Source organism: Homalodisca vitripennis, unplaced genomic scaffold (genome assembly GCF_021130785.1).
Source record: "Homalodisca vitripennis isolate AUS2020 unplaced genomic scaffold, UT_GWSS_2.1 ScUCBcl_4857;HRSCAF=11278, whole genome shotgun sequence".
Lineage (NCBI taxonomy): Eukaryota > Metazoa > Arthropoda > Insecta > Hemiptera > Cicadellidae > Homalodisca > Homalodisca vitripennis.
In genome coordinates this window covers 18,941-45,379 of record NW_025780968.1, presented here as the reverse complement: position 1 = coordinate 45,379, position 26,439 = coordinate 18,941, and the positions used below count along the sequence as shown (strand labels likewise).

Here is a 26,439-nt window from a genome sequence, read left to right as displayed (position 1 = left end):
TGCTAAAGTATGGTTATAATATTCTGGAACACTCCCTATAGATTGGCATACTGTACTGAGTTCCTAAATTAATGATATTTTTTACAATGTTTTTTGGAGGCTAGCAAAATTATTATCTAGAACATGGTATTTATCAGTGGATACAAAATAGAGGTTAAAGAGTAGTAATATTATCTCTTATTGTTTCACTGGCTACTACTGGGACTGGAACTGGTTTCTCTGAAATATCATGGATAAAAGGTAAAATATGGTTTCTTACACTTTATTATGGGTGATAAAATATTATTTAACTTGTAAAACGCTGGCCTAATTTGTAAACATTCTTATATCACTAATAAGTAAATATGTATTTAGTAATAAAATCCTGAATTAAGATTAGTATAACTTCTGATTTTGTTGTAATTTATTACAATTCTAGAAATTTCAAAAAATATTCTAAAATTTGTTTGTAGATGCAACAGTTTTGTTCCAGAACAATGGGCAAAAATTTTAACTGTACTATTGGCAGGTGAAACTGCATACCAATGTAAAATTTCAAAAGCTAATTTTTGTGTCCTTTCCACAGAGTATATCCTATGAAGGTCCAATTGGAATTTTATATTTTAGCATAGGTAATGTTTAATATTTTTAAAGTGGTTTTGATGAGATAAAATGAATTATGATATAAAAAATGTAATTCTAACTACCCTAATCGTAGTAAAAAATTTAAGTTTTTACATTTTGGTAACTTAAATTAAATATGCTGTACATGAAGTTTATAAAAAGCTAACTCTCTCATTTTTAAGTATAAGGACCCTAAAATTGAAGTGTCACAAGCACAGTTTTTGTTCTCATATTTTACTCAGAGATGTATTCGGTGCTCCCTCTACCTCAAAGTATGACAGATTTTTTGAATGCATTATTTTTTTAAATAATGTCTTAAAAAGTACAAAAGTAACAATAAATTGATGCGTTGCCATTGTATTGTCAAGAAATATAAAATTGTAACCTACACGAATTGACAAGTTCACATATTCTAATACGCCACAGCCTTAGCCTGTAAAATGTATTGTTAAGTTGTTCATATGAAGCTAAAAAATAATAATTTAAGGTTAATTTGAGGCAGTCAAAATAAGGCATGACCTATTTTTATGCACCTATTTTTAGGTTATAATTAATAGAAAATGTATTGAGCTAACAAAGATTGAATTGAATGATTTTTTCAGTTAAATTAAGCAGGAACTTATTAATTTAACACTAATTAGAAAATCATTAATGGCTTTTACAAATAGGTAGTGACCAAGGACAGACCTTAAAGGCACCTTAACACTTACACTAAAACTAGATACATCCTGCACCAGGACAACCATTCTCTTCCTATTGCCAAGAAAGGAATTGATCAATACAATAATAAAACAGTTTATTTGAAATAATTCAGAAATACATTCAAACGCTTTTGCGAGATCTATTAATTTTGCAATAGTTACCAGTTTATTTTCCAAATTTATTAAAACTCTAGAGACAACTTCTTCTACCACTTGAATTGTATTTCGACCAGGAATAAAGCCAAACTGCTTATTACCAAAAATACTGTTTAGGCTAAAATATAAATTTAGTTGATGTTTTATACAACTTTCAAAAAGTTTACTTAAAATTGGTACTAGCGAAATTGGTCAATATATTCGCATTACTTCTGTAGTTGCTCATAAATCAGTCTTTGCCTCCAGAATGCCGACAAGAACAGTCAGGAAGAAGTCCATCAGACCTCCACCAGTGGATCACAGCGGGGACTCTGAGGATGAGATTTTGGACATCCCGCCAGACAACTCCCCTGCCAACTCCGTCACCAGTATAAACTCCATGAATTCCATATCCAGTCTTCTCAAGGAAAAGATAATGGTATGGCATTGTTATATTGCTATTGTGTATCTTTGTAATTCTTACGCTATCCATTGTATAGCTTTAAAATAATGCACATTCAAAATTAATTTTAATATTTCGAGTTGTACAGAAAAATTTTTCAGCTTTAGTTGTTCAAACTCAAATTTATGAAAATTTTGATTTATTGAGATTTATTCTTTATCCTCCAGTGTGGTGTGCTCTTCAATCAGATTCATTCCCACAAAGCCAAGTCTTAATTACACCACTGTCCTAAACCACCACAACTAATGTTCCCATAGCCAGAGTCAACAGTGGGAAAATAGAAGCAAAAAAAGTAAGACTGATGAGATATTAAATGGATAGTACGAACGGAATTCTCATGTCAATCATCAGTAGGAGCCCATCGTCAAAGTAAATTACATATGTAACCCAGCCATTATCTTCACAAGTATTTCAGTTTTCTAGACAGTATAGTTTATTCATTGTTTGAAGTTTGTTATTAACATCAGATCATTTGAAAGGATAAGAGGATTTTTGACATTTACCATTCGTGTATGGTACAAAAATTGAACACTGCATTTTATTGATTGATGCCTATTCTATTCTTCAGATGTCAGAAAGCCATAAGACATAAACATACACACAAAAATTAAAGACTAAAAAGTGTGGCAATGAACTCGTTATAATATTAATTTGACAACAGAATGTTATATGTTAAACACTAAGCATATACCTTTAAGTCAAGACTGTTGAGTATATGCTGATGTCACTGGGTATAACCAAGAGCACTACCCAACATGTCAATGCACCAGGAAAGGTGAAAGACTGGAGAAAAAAATATTACCACCTTCCGTGGTATCCCGAATTGTCATCTGAAATAAAGAGAACAAGAAAGCAATGATCGAGAGATGGAGGGGAAAAGGGCAAACATTTCCATCCTACCGATTATCTCTGGATCTCATAGTTTACAACTTGTACTGTCTGAGGTTGTTTGGTTGTTATAATGTTGTTTAGGTTTCCTTATTAAATTTAGACTGTAGTGAATTCATTGGCATACATGTAGTCATAAATTGGATGTTGTTTATTCTTACACTTAACAATGGTAAATCTCCTAAATTCAAATATAAATCGTTAACTTATAGTAGTTAAATTCAACTTGTTTTTTTAATGTATTAATCATCTTAAAAGAACTCCCTAGTTTTGAATATTTAAAGCATACAGTGACTATTTTGTAACCAACAGTAAATATTTCATGTTATAATAACTAATGGAGATAATAACTAAGAGAGATTTATTTCTAATGGTTGGTGCTACACTCTTAGGAGTTTCTCAGATTGACCACTCAATGGTGAAGCACTGCTATCTCTGCCACTCAGACTCATTATTCATTTTATTTATATATCTACGTCACACTAGAAAGCTTGATGTGTCATTTGTTTGATTAAATTTAACTCTGTTAGTTTTGATGACACTGTTCTGACCACCTCTCACAAATCCACAGAGCTTCTTGAGATTAACAACTTCATTTCAGTTAGCATGGCCCATCAATATTGGTTAGAAAACGACCTAGTTTTCAATTAATCAAAAACTCAACACATCTTATTTGGAAAAAACAAGGACAAAAATAACAATCCCACATTTTGAAATTTCTTGCTACACAAAAACATTTTGGACTCACATTAGATGACTCTCTCTCCTGTAGCTTTCATATTGATTCTTTGTGTCATCAGCTGAGCACAGCAGTGTTTGCCCTAAGAAGAATAAAATCTGTAAGTACCCCGGAAGCCACCCGAACAACTTATCATGCAATATTTGAGAGCAGAGTCCGATACGGAATTGTACTATGGGGAGCATCCTCAAACAACAACCTTCAACGAGTCATGGTTCTTCAGAAACGGGCAGTAAGAATAATGGCTGACATTGCACCGTGGGACAGCTGCAGAGATGCATACAAGAACCTAGATTTACTGACCATCACATCTCTTTACATACTTGAAGTCATCATGCTTGATGCTAACTTAAACTTGACAAGAAACAATCGTCACGGTCGAACAACAAGACATGGACTTGACTACAACTTACCTGCTCACAGGACCGCTCTGTTCGCAAAGAAACCCTCATATGCTGGAGCTAGATTGTATAATGCTTTACCTATCAAGCTCAAGACAATTGAAGAAAAAAAACTAAAAAAGGACTGTATTCCTGGCTTGTGAAGAAATCAATTTTAATACCTAATCAGTGAATTCTTTAAACATGCAAATAGCCACAACAACTATTAAAAACTTACAAGGAACTAAAGACAATTTATTTCCATTACATTGTATTGATTTTCATGTATATTATTATGTATTTGATACCTGTTCTAAACTTGATGTTTATGAATAAAGCTTTCTTTATTCTGTATTTGTGTAGTGAAACTAAAGATGTAAACCTGATGGTAGTATACTGTTCACCAAAATGATTTAAGGAATTGGTAGCATTTTGAAAATAAATTAAACAGGTGCATCAGCCTTCTCAGACCTAACTGTTGAACTAATTCCAGTTTCGTGTAATCACTATTGTAAAACATCAGTAGTACAAAAATATAAACTGTAATTTTAAATAACAAGATGAATTGTTTATGACATTGTACACAACATGCTGAAGTTACTTGCTTACAAGATCCAATTGGTGTACAAAATAATATTTTACTATAAACGAAAACTATGTGGATTTGTCATCAACTTTCTAATATTACCTGATGACATAGAGTATTTTAAACAATGTTATGATTAACAATTCATCAACTATTCACATGAATAGAATCATCAACTCCTAAAACTGTAGATTGTGGGATACTCAGAAACCAAAATACAGTGCTATATACCAGAAAACATGTATTAATTAAATGTTTGGTACAGGATGATGAACACAGGGTTGTTGGACTGTTTATTTTTGTTAAGAACTCAGCAACTGATGATACCTTTGTTTGATATTTGTTTTTGACGATAGAAGGATTAAGAAGGAAATTAGATTTTTCTGAATATTTGCCATTAGTCAGTGATGGGGAAATCAGTAATACTATGATGATACCTACTGTGATATACTAGAAAGTAGTGTATTCAGTCAGATGGACAACACAGAGGAAGAGGAAGGACCAGTGAGTTCTAGCAAGTTAGTACTACACTCCTCTAAAACCCTTTTTCTGGAACAGAGGGAATCTCTTTCAAAGGAAGGTGGAGAAGTAGATCTGGGACAGCCACAATGACGCAAAGAAGCCTCTAACCTCTCTTGACCTTTGTCTTAAGGAAATAGTAGGAACATGGTAAATTCTGAGAAAGTGTGTAATATTTCCAATTTTTACAAGATATTGAAGCTGCTGTAGCATCAATCATAGTGATATGTTAAAATCAAAACCTTTTTTTGATACCCATTACTGCTTAAAACTATGAAATTTTTATGAACTTGTTTTAATTATTTATTACTTCAAGATGTACTGTTAAATTAATTTCCTAGTATAAATTAATTTTTTACATCTCCATTAAGCTTATTGTGAAGCTAGGGGCAATATTCAAAAATTGAATTCAGTGAAGTGCAATCATTATACCCAATGTATGTTAAAAGAGCATTGCTTTATTTGCAGATGACGTTTCCACGAGCTATCCGCCACAAGAAACCCAAAGAGTATAAACTCCAAGGGTTTGTCAGTTTATTGTTCCTTACCGTTGTTTTCCTAGTGGGTTTCGCTCATGTCTTCTACCACCAACAAGTCCTTCAGGTATTGTATTTTTTTGTTACAATCCCTTTAAAAATAAAATATCAATTTTAATGTTTTGACCATGCAGATATTTTTTTAGCTTTATTTGTGATTTACCAAATTCGAAATCAATTTAATGTTTTTCAGAGAGCTTATTTCGACCGAATTCGATTCAACAATAAGGAGAGGCTTGTGAGGGTTTACAATTTTGAGGGCTTAGAGATAGCTCTGGGTTACTTGGCTACAGAACTGCCTGAGACAGACCGCGTCTTCAACTGTCTCCCAGAGGATGAGAGGTCAGTCTAAGCAAGTATTTCTTACTTTTAATTTTTAACTTTGCTTTGTCATGTATGAAGAAACTCTAAAACTTTGCTTATCTTTCCGGTTTATAGTTCCAGGGACTGAGCACGTATTACATTCAGCAAAAGAAGAAATGCTTTATTATTTTTGCTTTAAAAGTGCAGGAAAAGTGAAGAAAAATTCAATTTTTAGGTATATTATCAAGTGTATGATAATTAGGATTTGATAATTCAAAATACACAAAACTCAGAGCCACAAAGATATAGAAATTACATTTTTTTAATGAACTGATAACAATAGAACATAAAGAAATCATTATTGCACTAAAAGACAGCTGGACAGTCTCTTTTGTCTTTTGACCCCAAAATGAATAGGGTTTTTCCTTCGACCAAGATGAACCTGTGTAAAAAGGTTTCTTCTCTCTCCATTACTTCAGTCAATTTTCTTCATCACTCTATTCTTCTTTGATCCGTTATAGCTTATAGTTAAATATCAATCACCAAGTAATTTCCACAATGCAGACCTAAAATTTACTGTAGATGATTTATTTAACGCAAATGGCAGAAATATACCAAATTGCTGTGCTTTCATTTGTCAATAAAAAATCTTTTAACATAAGTTAACCGGAATGTTTTTCACAACACATAACATAGCTATGGTGGGAAGGGTAGATTCAATACGAATGTTAGTTTAGCTTCAATTCACCTTGCGCTTCACTGTCACTGACTTGAGTGTTGGAATCTGGAGTCCAAATCTGGGGAGATCCAAAAAAGTGGGTGAAAAAGATGTAAAAAATGAATATTTCAATTGTTTTGACATCAAAGACACCTATACTACAATATAGCTTTGTCTGGTTTATCCAGCAGCCTTCCAGTGTAATCTAGATCAAGAGGCATTATCAGTGTCTCAAAGATCTCATCTAGATTACGATACTGGGTAAATCAGACAAAGCTGTGGAAGGAAGGGTTGATTAAATGCAAATATTCAACTCCTTTTCAACTTCTGCTTAGTGTAGCGTCTGAAATATGACGCTATCAAAGACTCAATTGTGTATCTGATGAGACAATGAGAACATCTCTTCATTTGGATTACATTTGATTTTGTAGTCTAGGTGTTTCTGATGTCGAAACAATGTAACGAGTATATTTTGAACATCTTTGTAGCCAACTCTTTTGTATCTCCCAGATGGAAGTGGACTCCAGATTCCAGGAGTCGCTCTGTGATAGTTCTACATTTCAGATGCAGCTAAGATCTTCAATAAGTAAATATAGAGAGGTAAACTTTTCCCTAACATTTTCACTGATTAAAAGATTAAGCTTAAATAGGCAATCAAAAATTAAACATTTTTGTCATGTTTACATTGTATACTATGTAAAATCTAAAGATCTACACATAACGTAGCTATTGTGGGAAGGGTTGATAAAATGTGAATATTGAGTTAAGCTTCCTATTGTGCACCTGATGAGACAATGAGAATACAACTTCACCTAAATTACACTGGGTAACCAAGAGACTGAGCTCCTTTGTAGCCTAGGTGTCTCTGATGTCGAAATTACGCAAGGAGTTCATTTTGAATGTCTTCATCACCAACTTTTTATGGATCTATTGAGACAGACGTAGCCTCCAGATTTCAGGAATCAGTCTGAACCAATGTCAGATTTCAGACGCTACACTAAGCGGAAGTTGAAATGGAGCTTAATTAAATATTCACAGTAAATCCAAACTTAATGTTTTAAAATATGTTTGTACATCTTTAGTGTAAAATTTCCTAATCCATGATTTATGGGCAAATGACATAAGGGGTTAAGATATACAATTGGAAGGTCACCATTAGATAATTTGTAACTCATAAAACTTTCTTAATATTCTTAGTCATGGACTATTTGTGGACACTGTTAAGTATTCAAAAAGGTTTTCTTTCCATTTAAGAGTTTTATTTTTTGTAAAGTTCATACTTTTTGAATATTTTAATAGTAAATTGAACAACGTTTAGAGATTATGTTTTGAATAATCCACAAAAATATAATAAAAAACTAAAAATTTTTTGGAGGTGTATTGATAGTGTCTTTAAAATGAGACATCTCCCATAATCCTATGACTAATAGTTTAGATAAGGGTGTTAAACTGCATGAAGAAAAGATTGTATTTGTGGAGAAAACTCAAGGTCATTTTACTACAACTGGCAAGGCTCCATCAGGGCCTTCTAAAAAGCATGGTGTTGTCTGTCCATCTGTCTGACCTTCCCATTTGTGTGATAACTGTTAACTGAAAAGTCCTTGAGACTTGAAACTTAGTATATAGCTTCCTCTTATTCCAAGGTAGAATACTATTGATGTTGAGGACAAAAGGTCAAAATTAAAGGTAAAAATAAATCTCTCAAACTTTCACATTGGTTTTATTAGTAACCATGATGGGAATGAATAGAATTGCAGAACAAACAAACTGGGTAATAAACATATGCCATTTTATCATGTGACATAGTAATACATGTGATGAAGTTACTCAATTGAATTGGTTAGTAGTACCAACCAACTGTTACATTCTGTCAGGTCCTTTGATGTCCGTTGTATTGGTTTATTTGACAATATAACTGTAGGATTTTCTCAACAATTACCTTGTGTAAGATCCTACCAATCGTTGTCTACAGTACATTTTTGGACAGTCATCATTTTAATCTGATTACAGAAATGATGGTTCAGTGTGCATGGAGTGGATGAACCTGGCTCGTCTGTACCTGAGCTACTCTGAAAATGCAGGACTACGCTGTTACCGCTTCGTCTGGCTCAGCCAGGATCCTGCCGTCAGGCCCACGGACTGCTATGAAGACGGTGACAACTATGGGCATTGGTAGGTTCCCAATAGAGTTTGTAATACTTTCTAGTGTCTTGTTATAGTTCCTGTACATTGTAGAACCATTATAATTACACAAAACATAGCTATGAGGATGACAACATAATAACAGAATGATTGATGTAAAAATGCACTCCTGCTATTACAATGTATAAGATTATTAGCACTTCCAAACTTTACATTTATGAACAAAAGAAATTCTTTGCTTTCGGAATAGGTACAGTGTAATCTTGATATACAAATCTCAAGAGTTCACAAAATGTGTATACTGCGATAGTCTGAAAAATAAGATTACTTGTATTTAGGTTAACTTTGTCAGTATTCACTATAGGGTTTCTTTAAGCTGAATAAGAACCTCTACATAATGAAAATCTTGCTGCTTAACCAGAAGACTTTACCTTGCTTAGCCTTTTTAAAGTTAAATAGTTCTCCTGTAACCCTATACTTATCTTAATTCTCAATTACTTTTTGGCTTATGTAAACGACATAACGTCTTCATTTATTTTGTATTAATTGTTTTCAACTACTTATAACCACAGACCAAAGTAACATAGATCAAAACGACTGGGCATAGACAAGTGCCATTTGAGCCCAAGTCAGAGTGGTAGCACAATGAGGACTGGAGTCATCCACTTTGGAGTGCCATACCTGAACATTTAACTAATAGATTGTAAATTGTTACAGTATACTAATATTATTTACCCTTCAACAAAGGTAATTCATTTAAAAAAGAATAATATTAGTAAATTATCTTTATGTAAACATCTAACAATGTGTTAGTTTTTAATCCTTTAACACTCTATACCCTGAGCCCGAGTATAGGTCGGGCCACGTCGGCAGCGCCTGCTACCGGCGGCCGAGTATAGCTCAGGTCGTGTTATTTAATTGTATTATTTAGCTCAGTCATCTTATTTTTGGATTCAAACATTTTGATTATGTTCATTGGTTGTCTAAGTTCGTATTTGTTGGTTTTGAGATCCCTGGGTCATGTTTTAGTAATGAAATAAGTATATTTATCGTCGTACTACAAGCGATTCTAGATAGCTGATCGTAGGCGCCGCGGCGGCTGATCGTCGGTACTGTCAATTTACTTTATAGTGTTTCACGTTGTGTGTTGTTGTGAGTCTTAGTGATGTCTTACTAAGTTTTCTACAAATCTTGCCGACAAATACTGAAGCAAATGTTATTATAATGTATTATAAATGTGAATTTAACTGTTTGTAAATAATCAGAACTTTAGTTTCTTACTGAATGAAGTAAAGGCAAATGCAAGCAATGTGAGGTTATCCGTGTGTTTTGTTTTGTATTTAAACTCGCTTTGTTCTTTCCTCTCGACTTTCAGTTGATTTTCTTTAATATTCTTTACTTATTATTTTCGAGTTTAAATAATATGGGTGATGAAATCAAAAGTGATGCAATTCGCGATCTTTTGTTTGACTCCGAGTCGGAAAGTGACGATGATTTTGATACACACCTGGGACGAAATATTGATTTTATGAACGATCTAAACAAAAATGTGCAAGATCCTGTATTTGATTCAGACCATTGTGCTTTAAAAATTACCACACTAAGGCGAACTACCTGAACTAACAAGCTATGTAGCAAAAACTGTTTTTGTATTTTTTTTCATAACATTCAATAGTATGTAATAATTTTATTTTGAAAATAAACTTTATATTTGTATACATTTAAAAAAGTATGTATCTCTATCTTTAAAAAGATATATAGTATGAGTTTATAACATAATTACTGTAATAACACAGAATTTTTAAAAGCATCATAAAACTCCCAGGGAGACACACCGAAACATGTATTAAGGACCCAGCACAAAATGAATGCAAGCACAAAAATGGAAGTTAAGTATGTTGCCGATAGTTGGAACCACTTTACAGACAAATCTACTTAAAGGCAATCAGTAATAGCAATGCATTTACGATAATACAAAAATAAAGAGGCTAAACGTCATATGACGTCCGTACTACTTTGGGCCACTATAAGAGTATACGTCATATGACGTCCTTACTCATTATGTAGAGTTTGCACGCACTCCTTAAAGGATTAATGTAGTTTGATGTATTTTTTTCAAGTTGTTCTGTGCTTTATAGAAATTTTAAAAATATATACTTCCTTGTTTTCATCCACTACCCATGCACACCATGTAAATACACAGGAGTGACTCGAGATAAAAACGTAACCCATAAAAAAGCTTATTTTCGCACCTGCCTAATCTGTCATCCCATTACCCACCCCTTACATGATTATTACACAATCATATGTATATATGTATTTTTTTACAATAAACATTCACTTTGGAACGACTACACTCCCACACTCCCAAACACTTGTACATAGTTTTAGCATATGTAATGAGTGGAAGGTGGAGGGAGGAGAGATTTACACAATAGATTGAAGTTGATGCCAAACAAATATTATTTATTAAAAATGCAGGATTTTCAGAAAACATGGATCAAACTTTCATGAATAGTCACACGGATTTTATTACCCAGACGCTGTACAGAAACAAAGCTTCTTCAAACATTATGTTTTCATCACGACGTAATAAAGTGCATTGATTAATTTCCTTATGTACAATGTAGCAATGAACAATGTGATGTAAATAAGAGGCTCCACAAAAGTTTCGTGCAAAATTTCAATTTAGCTCAATCCATTCTTGACTTCCTAAAGAATGTTAGGCTTTGCCAATGCTCAGTCAAATTATAATGGAACTATAATAGCAAATGGCCTTCTACTAAATACATTTAAATGAGGCGTGTGCTTATTTTTAATTGTTCAAAATATTGATTTACCAATTACTTAGCAAGTAAATCGATCCTGCATGCTCTCCAGATAGTCGGTGTGTGTTGCAGGTATGGGGGAGGCCGCAGTCTGGGCATGGCCTGGCCGGTAGAACTAGGCAGAGTGGAGATGTCTGCGTTTGTTACTGGACAGGTAGGACGGCACCGCTGGGGTGGTGTACTGCGGCGGTATTTCATTAACTCTCGTGGTGTTGCCATCTCTGTGGACCCTGAGACCCCTCTCTATGTCTCCATCAATGCTGACAAGTCCACTCGTCTGTGTTTACAGGTGAAGAGTCCCATCTCTCTACATATGGTTTAAATATCCCTTGTAAACGAAAGAGATTTACTTTGCTATGAGTTCTAAACTGGTACTGCGCTATTGAAAAAAGTAGTAACCAGCAAGTCATAACTTGTTTCCATCAGTGTCAATAATCTCAGTTAGTTAGTACTAGATCCCTTCTAGATTATTGAATTATCCAGAATTTTGAAATGAGACCATAAAAGGGCTGGTTGATATTCCCTCCTTCTCTGTACATTTATATCATACATAAATGTTTATGCTGACCTCATTAATAAAAACCAATATAAAAGCTTTACTCATAACCAAATATCTTGAACACCAGCTTTATAGAATAGAATAGAATAGAATAGAATTTATTTTTGAAAATATTACAATAGCACATTATATACATTGGTATACACAATGTAATACATCAATAAAGTAAGTAAACAACCAAATGCATACACAATGTACAAACCTAATGAGCAAACTTAAATAAAAATGTAACATTCTTGTAAATAAAATTAAAACAAAAACACTCGTAAATTAAAAGAAATATTTTCAAAAATAACTAGGGCCTCTAGAGGCAAGTGCCTGTGGAGAGGTTCCTTTTATTACAAAAATATTTTTTAGCTCAAAGAAAATTTCAATAAAACTTTGATTTTTTTATAAGCTCCTAAAAAAATTTATTAAAAGTGTGCTGCTGCAGTTACAAAGCAAATGAAAATCCACTTAAATAAATTCAAACTAAAATTTACTGTTACTTTCTTTAATTAACTAGGAATCTATGCAGAGAAGAAAATCTAATTTATCAAAACCCAATAACCACTTCTTTAATGTTTTTGAAAATAACTTTATATTCTCACAACTAATAATTGAAGAAATTATACTAAACATTTTAGGTCCCAAAAAACAATAACTATTTGAAAAAAATGCTAGGTTAGGCTTTGGAACTGGTATTGGTTCTTGCTTTCTTAATTTGTTTTTGTAATTATCAATGTGAATTAGTGGTAACTCATGTACATTGCAGGGAAGGCATGATGAGTTTGCGTACATGTCGTCACAAGGACTACCCAAGCTCAACTACTCCATCTGCACAGCAACCAACATGAAGTTGCTACACTCTTCTCTCAGTGAGAAGTCGCTATGGGATGGACTGAGGGAGGAAGATAACTCCATCATCAACTCTCTGTTGACTGAACCCGTGTGGCAGATTGCACCTCAAGATAAGCACAAACTGACTGAGCAGGCTGTGATCAACTACACGGAAGATGTCATTGCTCTCGGCTTCCTCAGGCAGGGTAACTTGTTGTGTTGTCAAAAATATTGACTGTAAGATCTCTTATTAAATTGTCAATTTTATGAATGGAGGGCTAAATTGGGTTAACCAATTGGGTTAAATGATGAAACGACCCCAGATTGACCTGAATGTTTTAAGTTCTGTACTGACCTTTTATAATTTTTTTAATCCTGCTCTTTATTTTTAAAACTGTATTAATTCACGATATGTTGGTAATGTGTATTCAAACAGTATTTATTTGTAACCCAAATAATATTCTTGCACTAGTTGTACTTTGATAGAAGAAATATCTAAATTTATTGAATGGATTTAAATGTGAAATATCTTCATTACATGAACAAGTTAGATTGACGTAATTATATTCTCTAGTTCCATAGAACAGAGTTTAGCGCACTCTCTATATAAATCTATCCAAGCTAACACCATGCCGCGCCGCTTCACACCCTTAACCACCAAGTTATGCATCGTTGAAATTAACTCTGTGTACATTTACATTAGGCTAACTAACCGTTATAACGCCTCATACATAACTCTGTATTGTAGGCTTAGTTCAAATTTAAATACGTAATCACAATACAAATGTATTTGAGTACATGGCGTTGTAAGGTGCCAATTACTAATCTTCTACATAGAAATTCCAAATAACTTGGAAGTAATTGGCTGAGCTTTAATGAAGTCACTTCAGGGGCTTTTCAACATGCAACTTCAGCGAATCATATTACAAGATACTTGGCTTGATGTAAACCACCCTGTTTTAATCAATGGAAATCATTAAACATAATGAAATGAAAAAGTGCTTTATTGTACAAAAAACAAAAACAGAAATTGCTATATTTTTCTAAAGGAATTTCAATATGTGTCAATTTTTATATGACCTGGTGTATCGTCGGCTTTGGATGGTCTACTGTCACAATAGGAATATTCATCTTTTGAAAAATGTATTTTTTACATTTTATAACATAAACTTTGCAACTATCCAGCAAATATTTACACTTTAAATTATTTTATTTACGATTTAAAATTGTACCACATGTTCAGTATAAAAATCAAACTAATTTTTCTTCAAATCAAATATACTGTATCATCGTCTAATTTTCTTATTTAAGTTTTATTTTAATGTAGTAAATCAAGTGGGTAAATTGAATTAAATAAATTACGTTCAAATACTTTAAAAAATAAAAATACAAACATTTTCCTTGTTATAGCTTCGTTTCGCATGTCGGTGTACAATATCCTTGTTGGTAATCATTTGTTTTTTGTGTTGAACGATTGCCATGCATATGTAAAAATAAATATAAACTGTTTAATCGATAATTAAAATATTTAAATGAAATATAGTTTTTAGTTGTTTTTACTATAAAAATGGAAAGTCACCATAATTGTATTAATGGCAATTTATTGTAATGATGAAACCTAGTGCAGATTAAGTTGTGTGACAAAATTGTACTTCTTTGCCACAAACATTCTCATAACGACTTATTTTTAGTAAAATGTCATGACTTAAATGCCAATATCCGGGGATTGCCGTGTTGAAATCCCGAGATTGTCAGGGTTAAAATACCGTCCGGTATACCAGTTCAGGTACCCGAATCTCAGGATGACACCTTTAATGTTACCATCGATTGTGGCTCATTTTATTCTCTCGCCACCCCTACACAGGGGTATATCAATGGCACGGTTAGATTTGGTTTTGGCGAGTTTCCTTCTACAAAAGTTGTCATTTTATAGGTTTAAGATTAAGATTGGACAATTGTGAGTTTAATACTTTTTACTGCATGAAAATTAATGCAATGTATGCATTGATTAAATCTTTTTGTATTCTTGATCTTATCTGTCAAGAACTGTTTTAATTTTTGTTTAAGTAATTCTGTTGTCAAAGCTGGTTTAATTCAAAAGTTCTGAATGAAGATTTTAATTTTCTAACCAGTCTGTAGAGTATTAAAGTCAACACAATCAGCACTGCCAAAATAAGACGTGAAAAACTTAACATTATAACAATCACAAAATGGAAGTATACCGGTAGTAAAATAGTTAACTGGTCATGACCAGGTAATGAATCATTATGAATGTTTTAGCGAAAGAAATGATCATGCTATATTATATTAAAAATGATAAAAAGTTCCTGACATCTTTTGCATGTATCCTAGACCCATTGTTCACTACAGTAAAAGTTCTTCCCCATTTACATTTAACAGTCTGAATTTTAATGAACGATACAATTTCAATAGTGGACTGTTGACGTGGTAGGTCATGTATTACTCAACGAGTTCTGGCAAGCTGAGGTGGGTGACTTCACTGTGGACACAGAACGGTTCCCCACAATGGAGAAGACCATCGAGATCATACATCGTCGAGGCTTTCGGATCGCTCTCACGGTGCAGCCCTTCATCGGCACTGAGTCTAACAACTTTGCTACGGCTGTCAAGAAAGGACTGTTGGTGAGTTATTGCTTCTGGGTCACAGTTCTATTGTGTATAAGTGATGATTATCACTTTGGAACAATGTTGAATTGTTTTTACAAGATTATTGCTCTATAATTTGCTCAAGCAATATCAAATTTTCAGTTAAGGAATATTATATAAAAACAGTGTTTGTCAAAGTGGTACATAGGAAAAGGGCGTCCCTAAGTTTAATTTGCTGAGTATTGTATTAAACAAATAATGGGAGCTGAACTGTTGTTTTTCACAGCATCTATCGTAGCACTGCCTATAAAATCAATGCAATTTGAACTAGAACCACCTAGTGTTGTTGGTTATCCTTTCTATTACTGGCTGTGTTGTTGTACCCTATCAGAAATTGGTGTGATAGGCATATCAAATCTGACCTAGTTTTCCATTATTTCTTTATATGTTTGCTGTGTTTTATGAAATTTAAAATATTACAACTCTGGATGGATAATCCTCACTTTTTAAGATTGCCAAAAGATGACTTCTTAGAAGTTGAAACTGGTAGCATTTAACACTACTGTTGGATTGTTTAACAAAGATATACAATATTAATTGTATAACCTTTCCTTTGAAACCAAACTTTGAACAATCACTATATTGAAACTTTGAGACATCAAAAATGTAATTTGAATACAAGTTACTTTACTGCTTAGCCTACATTTTTTTTTTTTAATTGTCATTTTTAGTCTGTTGTAAAACACTTGAGACATATATTTTGCACAAATTCAATCATTCACCATCTTGAACTTTTTCTTGGTTGATACTGGCTAACAATCTTATTGAAGCCATGTGTACAAATCTGTATGAAGTTAAGTATGAATCTGTTATAAATGATTGAGGTAATTGAAATCACAGGTCTGCATTATAATACATAAGTCCATAAATACGTACATACACATATATATTCATTTTTGGATTAAGGTGGTTTTGGGATATGTGGGTCATGTTCTGTGAAAATGCATTGTATGAAATGTTACTAGTTAGAACAAATGATTATTTTTTCATTTATCCTGTATGAACTCAAGTGTTAAATCAATATTATAATTGACTTTTACAATCTAATCTTCTTTTATTAATCTACAATTAAATTTAAACAAATTTTAAAATCTGAAGTAAAATCTGAATTTCCAAAAAATTGACTTTACCTTAAGTAATTTGAAATTCTACATCACTTTTAACCTCTGAGCAGTACACATGGCGACCAACATAACCACAATGGAGCAAAGATAGATAAAACTTAGAAAACCTACACCTGTGTTAACAATTAATTATCAAGACAAAATTACTGTGTATTCAGAAAAAGGATCTCTTGACTCTGTTCAATGCCAACTAATCAAAACTTTGTGTAGTTAGCAAACGCTCATACTGTGAACTCCAACTTTCGGATATACGTTTCTAGAATGATATGTTATGGTTGCTGTTCACAGGTGACAGAGAGAGGGTTAGACAGAGAGAGACACATTCCTGCCTTGACCTCGTACAAGTCTGTGGCCAGCGCGGGTATGTTGGATATCACCTTCAATGACAGCATACCTTGGCTTCAGAAGCAGTTGCAGCAACTTGTCAAGGACTATCAGATAGACTCATTCTACCTTGACATTGGTAATTATTAAGTTACTATGTATGTGATTATGATACTGTACTGTACATTAAATGGTTTAATTTCACAGTCAATTTTAGTTTTGTATATTGACTTGTTTTGTTATGTCACTGTAACTTCCAAGATTTTTCATAATTTTGGATCAATGCAAAGAGATAAACATAACTTAGATACGAAATTCAACTTTGATCATGTTTTTAATTCCAGATACTGATTTATTTCCTAACTTACCATTTCTGATCTGTAAATGATACACTAACTTTATGTTTATCAGTTATTGCTCACCAATAAGATTAAGGCATAAACTAAAAGTGCATTATTAACTTCAAGCTTGTCTTCTATCAAAAATTCTATTTAAATAATTCCTAAACTTAAAATTGACTCAACACACAGAACACTGAATAAATTATTGATACATGAGTGCATAGTGCTTATTTGTACGATCAATACAAGTATAGAGTGTAGTCTTCATGTAAAATTATAAATTTTTAAGGAATTAATCTCTTCAGTGTTTGAGGGATAGAAATAAGATTGAAATCCCTTGCTAGAAAAAGAAGGATTTGAATTCTCTGACTCAATGTTGACAGCTTTTCTTTTCTACTAACTATTTATTAGTTATTACCAAATGTATCTTTGTTGCTCCAGGCACAGCATACGATATGCCACTCCATTACAGCATGGAGAGGAACTTAACCAACCCAGACGAGTACAAGGCCCTGATCACCAATGCCATCTTGAGCAGTGTCAGTGTCATCGGGGTGTCTGGGGCCATCACCAGGCCACCTGCCCCCATCTTTGTCTCTCTTCCCTCCCTCCCCTCCACCTGGGAATCGTTGCAAGTCATTATTCCAACTACTCTAACTTTTGGCATCATTGGATATCCCTTTCTCATGCCCGGACCAGTCGGCGGTGATTTTGTAGTGAAAGACCCTCTTCGCTTCTCTGGTAGGTTGTACATCTAGAGATACTATAAATTTTATTTTAAGTTTAAATTAATTAATTATTGAGGAAGACAAATTCATTGATCAGGGTAAAGTAATATTAATTTTATATAAATAATATGTGAGTAATTTCAAATTGCTATGGAATCCTGTACACTCATCAGAACAACACAATTATTGTGTTTTTATTTTAGGAAGGAAGGGGGTGAAATACAAAATATTTTTACCATTGACAGTAGTTTGCATTTTTTTAATAATTAACATTGGCATGGGAATTGGCCAAAATAAAAAATTATACTTTTAAAGCTTATGAAATTTTGTTTATACATGTACCTTTTTAGGATATTAATTAAAGAACTGGATCTTTAATCCTTACATAAGAAATATCTTCATTTATCAGATAATATGTTTTTGATTAATTCAACTGGTGTAATAAAATCTTTAAAAAGTACCGAAAGTTTATACAGACTATTTACGTACAATAAAACATGGTTGGATGTGAGATAAATTCATAAAATATTCTTTTAATTGGCTTTAACATTTTTCTGCATCCTTCTAATTTTTCAACTGAACTTGAATTTTTGAATATTACACATACCCTGAAACAAATCATTATTCATTTATGGTGATAAAATATTTTGTATTTATGATTACAGTTTAGTTACATACTGATCTAGTTACTGTAAATAATTATTATTGCTTCAAAATGCACATCTTGTAGTGTAATACATTCAGTTCTAAAAAGTTCAATTTAACAGATTTAGTACAATTTAAATTGAGGAGGATATTTAAAATGGTATTTCTTATTAAATATATTATTGTCTTTTTTAGGTTTGATTTTTGTGGCTTAGTATATACATATCATGATGTTAAGTCGAATTGGATGCTATTTTAGAAAAAAGTAGGTACTAATATAGACCAATGTGCCTTATATTTACCATTCTTGTCCCTCTTGCCATCATCCATTAGTTATCAGTGTGCTTTTACTTGAGATGGTATATATAATAATACAGCCAAAGAATATGATAACTTTGGGACCTCTTTAATATTGGTTGGTGATAAATGTATTGTTTTACCACAGACAATGGATATATACAGAACGTTGGAACCTGTGCATAAAGATGTAGCTAGTGACAACAGCATCAGAAATCACTATAGTCGCTAGGCCTAACTCACTGTCTTCTTGTCAGTAACAGCAGATAATCACGCATGCTGATGATCCACTGCCTTCCACTGATACTTGTATTTCAACCCCTCATCAATGCTCAATAGTCTTGCTGTGTAGTCGTACAGTACACACTCCTGTTCTTGCCAGAGTTTTTTCATTACATCACAATATAATTCTGTAAATCAATTGGGAATGTCTCATTTTATACCTCGTTAAACCCAAAACAATCATGTTTTATTCCTACCATTGTACTTATACAAATTACGTTAACAAAGAGAAATGTATTAAAGTAATTCTTTTAAATTTATTCAGCCTGATACTAACTACATAAATAATATATTTTTTATTGTGTAGCCAATGAAACAATGTAAATTTAGGTACAGGTGTAGGTTGCACCTATCAAAGAAAAGGAATTATAAAAAGTTACACTCTATTTGCAATATCACTTTTCGGTTAAGTATTTCAGATATTTATACAATACATTTCTACTGTCCTTTAAAGTTAACTTACAGTAGCCTACAATAGAATTGTTTTAAAAGGACACATCGTACTTCCGTAACATGTCCATCAAATGTATTTAATATTTACAGATTAAATTGAGTATTTTAAGTTTCAAATTAGATCTATAAAGAGTTATACTCAAAAGAACTATGCATTGAGTAGTTTTCTGTTTGTAAGCTATCTATTAAATCATAATCCAAATAATGTATCTAATGTAATGAATATTGTAATGTAACTTTTATTTTTGAAATTGAGAAAACATATTTTATGCAACTTTAAGCTCAATAATTAGGAAAATTGTCGATAATATGAAATGAAAACAAAAATAATACTTATCAAATAAGTTTTACTGTCAAAAAGCCATATAAATGTATTTTGAAAAATCTCAATTCATCAGAATAAGATACCACATAATACTATTAGTCTAATTTGTTCTTCAATAAATAAAATCATGGACAAGTTTAAATGCTATTGGCTTGCTAAAATCAAAAATCTGTGTAATAAAACCCAACTTATGCAGATGACGTTAAATTATAGTTATTACTATAAATCAATCAGAACAAAAAGAAAACGTATATTGTAGACATAACATGGAAATTTGTATATGGAACAAACCTTTTAAATGATTACCAGCTCAACAATAATAAGTAACAGTACAGTTAAATATATTAATGAAAATATTGTTCAAAGAATTTAACAAATGATCAATCTCAGTACATAAATACGAAAAGCTATTAAAAAACACAATATATAATTTTATGTGTTTAAAGAATATTATTGATGGTTACAAAATAAAATTAGGTAATAAGCAGTTTAATGTTAACATTAACCTAGTTGCAGGACTAGCAAATGTTTTGTTAAGCCCATACTACGGACTATATACTTTACTTTCACAAACAAATGTGAAAAAAAATCATCCTTTTATCACTTGAGAAATTTGTGTTCCCGTAAACACTTGTAAAAGCTAAGCGGACCCCCCACCTCTAATATGGTGAAAAACAAAGTTTGTCATAAAGCAATGTATTGTCTTATTCCTCAATATATTGAATAAAGTCTGTCAATGTTGTTGGTGATGTGTCGAGTGGAAGGGGAGTGATGGCTGACAGGCATTGACAACGACCCTAGATTACCTATGGCAATAGGTGCACAGATAAACTATCCACAAATAATTTTAAAATGCTTTAATACAGCATTTAAGACAGTGTTTTTGTTGTTGTATATGTTAGAACAGCTTACTCTTAAATTTTGTTATGTCATATATTCCTATCAATAATGTAAAACTCAGTCACCTGAAATAATAGAGGCTGAACATATTTCGCATAACCAAAATTTTCAATAATACAAGGTTTTGATGTTAATAAGAACTTCCAGTTAATATACACAGGTATACTCAAATTATAACATAACAGAATTATTTTTAATATGCAACTGCATGAAACGCACTGAGCGATAATGGGGAAACAGGTTTTGCTGCTGCCAGTAGAGTTGGTGAGTGTGGCACTGACATCTATGATTAGATGTGTAAGGGCTGGTGGGTGGAGGCAGTGTGAGGGACATGTAGAGGGAAGGATGGTGGTACAGTTATGAATAAGTGTGTTACTAGGGAAAGCTCGAGTTGTATTGAGAAGGAGAGCTGTTTATTGTCCTTTTTTGTGAAAATTGGTCTGACACGCAGTAGTTTAGAAAGCAAAAGCAGAGAATTTGGACAAAACTTACTGTCGTCAAAAGTTTAATACTGTTTCCCCTGATCTTTTTTCTTATGAAATGAAATAAAGAATTGCTGAATCAACAAAGTAAGTAGTTCTATGTTATAACTGATAAACAAAACAATTTTCTTTATTCGAAACCCATTACAAATTTTGGATTTTTGCACATAATAAGTTTTATAGTTATTTCAAACAATATTTACTAAATTAAATAAACAATAAAAACTCATGAAAAATATTGTATTTTTCATATAAAATGTTTTTACAATTTAGGGGAACTTCGTAACCCCTAATTTTGTCCATGATTTTAGCTCTTTGAACCATTGTGTGGCAGCGAGGCGGTTGAGGTGTTTTCTTCCATTGACAGCCGCGCAATAAACATTTTGAGTGCAAATAATTTTTCTTATTATTTTAATTCCTTAAAATGAAATGCATGTTTACTTTGCGGGCCACTTGCATGTGGCGCATGGTTTTATTATTCCATTTGCAATGGTCACAAACTTCTCTTTCTCAAATTGTAATCACAGAGCAAATGGTTCATTAAGTTATATTAGTGCCTGGTTCCACGATTTTTGTTCTTTCAGCTACCTACTGTAAATATGCTGTCATACAATATCAAAGTGCATAATTTTGTGTATCCTAAATAAACTAAATGGAGTGAATTCATCTCTGCTGCCATATATAGTAAAAGTGAAATAATACTAGTATCATAACTACGTTTTCAATATTGAAATCTACTCTCCTTCTCAGTTGTAAAAACTTAATACATAAATATGCTCTTAATAATTTGAAATTTTTGTTCACTCTACTATATTAGTCACATTTTTGTTACATTTACTTCACACTATATTTACGTAAATGTAATTTTTTCTATTTATTCTTTGTGGTTACAGTTTTTTAGTCATTCTTACAGAAATGTTTAATTTGTCTAATTATTGTAATAGATACTTTTTAGATTTCTATGAGATTTTTGTTTTCCTCCAGGTAGTTAGCCTAACCAGTTAAAATATTTATGAATTTTAATTATTTTTATTTGGAAAGCCAAATAACATAATATTTGATAGATACAGACATCAGATATCACAAAAGACTTCAATTTTATTGTAATGTTGTGATATGATTTTGTAAAAGTAAGTAATTTAATGTATTTTTCATGATAAATAAATGTTGTTCAGGTAATTCTTCTCTGGACTTTGACTTCACTTTCGAGGAACTGATAGACAAGGGGCTGCCAAACAAGGAGCTATATATTCGGTGGTTGCAGCTGGCTACGTTCCTGCCAGTGATACGATACTCTCACCTACCTAGCGAGTACAAGGACGATGACCAAGTTCTGGAGCTAGCCAAGGTCCTCACAGCCTTGCGTCAGAAAATGGTAAATCTTAATCGAGTTCTTATATAGTCTGAGATCGTTCAGTCAACAACATGTTTAGTAGACTTAAATTTGTCTAGTACACAATAAATTCATAAAAAATTGTTTTTTTTTAATTTAGGTACATATAAGAATTACTGTTATTAAAGTATTTTAAATTGAAGAATACTTTGCTAGTTTGATAATTGTTAAGTTCAGATTTATCTTTGTCAATTTATTTCTTTTTTCTGGAGTTCAAAGTGAAATGAAGTAATTTTAACAAGTAAATTCATACATGCCTTGTATTTTTCAAAATAAAAGAGGAATTACTCTGAAGATGAAGACAGTACAATATTCTGAAATCCTGAAAAATAAGTATATTTTCCTTTAACCCTTTTAACCCCGACATCCGTACTATACGGATGTCGTAAAAATGGCGTCAACTCCCGACGTCTGTATAGTGCGGACGTGCACTTTTTATTACTCTACTGGCCACCTATTTCACCAAATGCTTTGAAATTTCACAGACTTGTGCACAAAGATATTTTGCATCGAAATATATTAGTTTGTAATGGTTTGACTTCGTATTTTGTCAGTCTGTGAATGAGCAATTGCAGTTCGTCTCGACTGACTGCTCACGCTTGTTGCAGACAGCTGTATATCACGTGGTTGTGAATATTCCGTTTTCTTCACAGTTTTAGGTTAAAGCAGTATAAAGTACGGCAGTTAAAGTTTAGTTTATTATTTGTTTTATTTCAAAATGAGTAAAAGACATCGTTCAAAGTCTCCCGTTAGTGAAAATACAATAATTAGTAACCTAGTTGCAAATGGTGTGGATGTGGTTAGTGATGACGATTTGAGTGATGGATATCTTGAAAATTTACATTTTGTAGTGATGTAAATATTGTTTTAAAACTTTTTCAAAATTTAGATTATGAACAGTTTTAGTTATTTTGTCAGAAATAACTTTGGTTTTATGTTTATTTTAAGTACTGTGAATTTCAAAGGTCTTGTTACATTGCCTTGCCCAGAAATGGCAAAAAGAAAGATTTACACGGCTTTACAAAAATTGATGTTACTCCACTTGTAAATAAGGTAGGACTATAATTTTTGTTTCCTTTTATTAAGGATTAAATATATCATAAAGTAAATGGGTATTTTTGTGTCAAATATTTTTTTATCTATATGGTTTCCATGATCAAACTTGAAATTTTTTCATTTTTATTTATTTTTTATATATGTATATGCATTAAAAAAAAATTACTTTCAAAATAATAATTTTATTTGTATATTTCTGTAAGCTACATGTATAAAGAAGTAAAAGAAAAAAAGAATTACCTAAATATCTTAAAAAATAACTGAGTTATGAATTTTTTACAAAACCCTTACATTTTGTCTGAAAATGGCTTGGGATTTATGGCACATCACTTGATTTAATGGCCGGGGTTAAAAGGGTTAAAAGACAGCATTTCATTAAAAAAATAAAGGAAAATACAAATTTTGCTAGCTAGAAATAGGGTTTTACATGTTTGCATTTCAATAAACAAAAGCCAGTTCAGAAAGTTTCCTTTTGAAGGAAAACACCCCCTCCCTCCAGAACATGTGGGGGGTCGTCCATTGGAAAATGTTTGAAAAAATTTGATCTTGAAATGATGTTTGAATACCAATTAGACCCAAAATCTTACATTTCTACAAGCAGATTTTTCATTGAAACAATTTGTTTTTGGTCTGAAAATATGTCTAAAAATACAATTAAAACATACTAATTATATATATATATATTAAATAAAATTTTGTTATCAGGTTTTATATCTATATTTTACACACTACTGTTATTAAATGCGGTCTATCACATCACAACGTAAACATTAACTTTAAAATTGTAGACTTGTCTCTCTCTACAGTGCATTTTAACAATCCAAATTGACCCCTTGCTTAAAGGAGGTGTACTAGAGTTATGCATATGAATAAGTTTAGAGCATTGTAGGTCTCAGATCAATTAATAGCTACCAAAAGAGTTGATTTTCCATTTATGAAATGTACCCTCTTGTTTCTTGCTGAAAATGAACACAATAGGCTACAATACAATTTCCTCATCACTAATCTGTTACCCCCTTCATCCAACAAAGATAAGCGGAAAAAACCCTTTTCCAGAAAGGCCATCAGAAATGACATGTTTTCAAAACCGATGGAAGATATGTATTTGGGGCGACATAGCAATAATTGTTAACTATGTGAACTCACTTATGGCTGATTGTACACATTAATCTTCAGTTTTAAAGATGATTTCACTTATCCTTATTAAATATTCTTTTGTTTCTATTTCCTGTTTAGTAGTCATTTCCAGCTTACTGACCTCTATCATTCTCTGTTACTGTGTTCACACTTCTTCCATTTCAGGTAAACCCACTTCTGAAGAAGTATGCCCAGGAGGCTCTGGACTCAGGAACCCCACTGATCAGACCCCTGTGGATGCTGGACCCCGGAGACTCCGCCTGTCACCTGGTCAAGGATGAGTTCTCGGTAGGCGAGGAACTGATTGTGGCCCCAATCCTGCGGCCCAACACGCATGAGAGGGAGGTTTATCTGCCTGCTGGCGTGTGGAAGGATGGAATTGATGGTAGTCTGCGCAAAGGTTCACGTTGGATCCACAGCTACAAGATTCCACTAGAAAAGATTGCATATTTCCTAAAGATGCCAGACAATACCAGATTCTAACAGTTTTCCTACTGAATTACAAGGCATTCTTTTCAACCAGCTCATTGAAATATAAAACATTTAATTTTAGATAGAAAATAAGCTGTTTCCAAAGACAGGAGTTGAAATAAAAATAATAAAATAATATTTTTTTAATGTTTCATATCTAAGAAACTGCTTAACTTCACTCTAATAATATGTGACTGAAAAAGTAGTTGTTTCGGAAGTTGTACATAATTTGTATGATAAAATATAATAAATAAGATAGTAACTTTAGTTATAATGTATTCATTCTAATTTATAAATTAGACATTTTATTACTTTCTCTCCTTATACTAGTATAGGAGATTGATAAATAGTTGAATTTTGGCTTGTAAAACATGTCCCTTTTGTTTTGGAACAACCCACGTCTATGAAGTAAATTTGGTTTAAGAATGATAATTTGGTCAAATTTTGTAAATACTTAATGGCTATATTTTGTTTTGAAGGTATTAAATACTTTTTTATTTAAAAACTATGTTTTTGTAAATAAATAATAATTTATAAAGAAAAGGCGTTATATTTTATCTCAATTTTCAACCAGAGACTACAATAAACTCTAAACTAACCTGGATAAATAAACTGGATGTTCAGAAAAATTTTAAAAAGTAATAAAAGTACATGTTTGTATTTTAGATTAAAATAACCTCCTTAACTAGTGCTTTCTATATGAGTTAATAAAGCATCTACTTTGCTATTTCATGAATAAACACTTTGTCATTATAATTTTTGCCTATTTATGTTTAAATCTAAAATATTTTGCTCAAAAATAGTGAGAATTGTATTAAATATTTACATTGTACAGCCCCATTAGCTAGTAGATACCAAAAACTGTATTTTATTCTGAACAATATGCTTCAAGTTT

General features: G+C 32.2%; 1 protein-coding gene across 1 annotated transcript; it reads left to right on the top strand.

Moving 5' to 3' along the window:
- Positions 1-26,439, top strand: LOC124373111 (myogenesis-regulating glycosidase-like). The gene is made up of 12 exons (XM_046831505.1): positions 1-240; positions 1,707-1,878; positions 5,483-5,617; positions 5,744-5,892; positions 8,582-8,743; positions 11,614-11,830; positions 12,855-13,125; positions 15,372-15,562; positions 16,999-17,173; positions 17,817-18,116; positions 22,663-22,862; positions 25,239-26,439. Exons 1-12 carry the CDS (start codon positions 230-232, stop codon positions 25,554-25,556), a joined length of 2,301 nt encoding a protein of 766 aa, XP_046687461.1. The 5' UTR covers positions 1-229; the 3' UTR covers positions 25,557-26,439.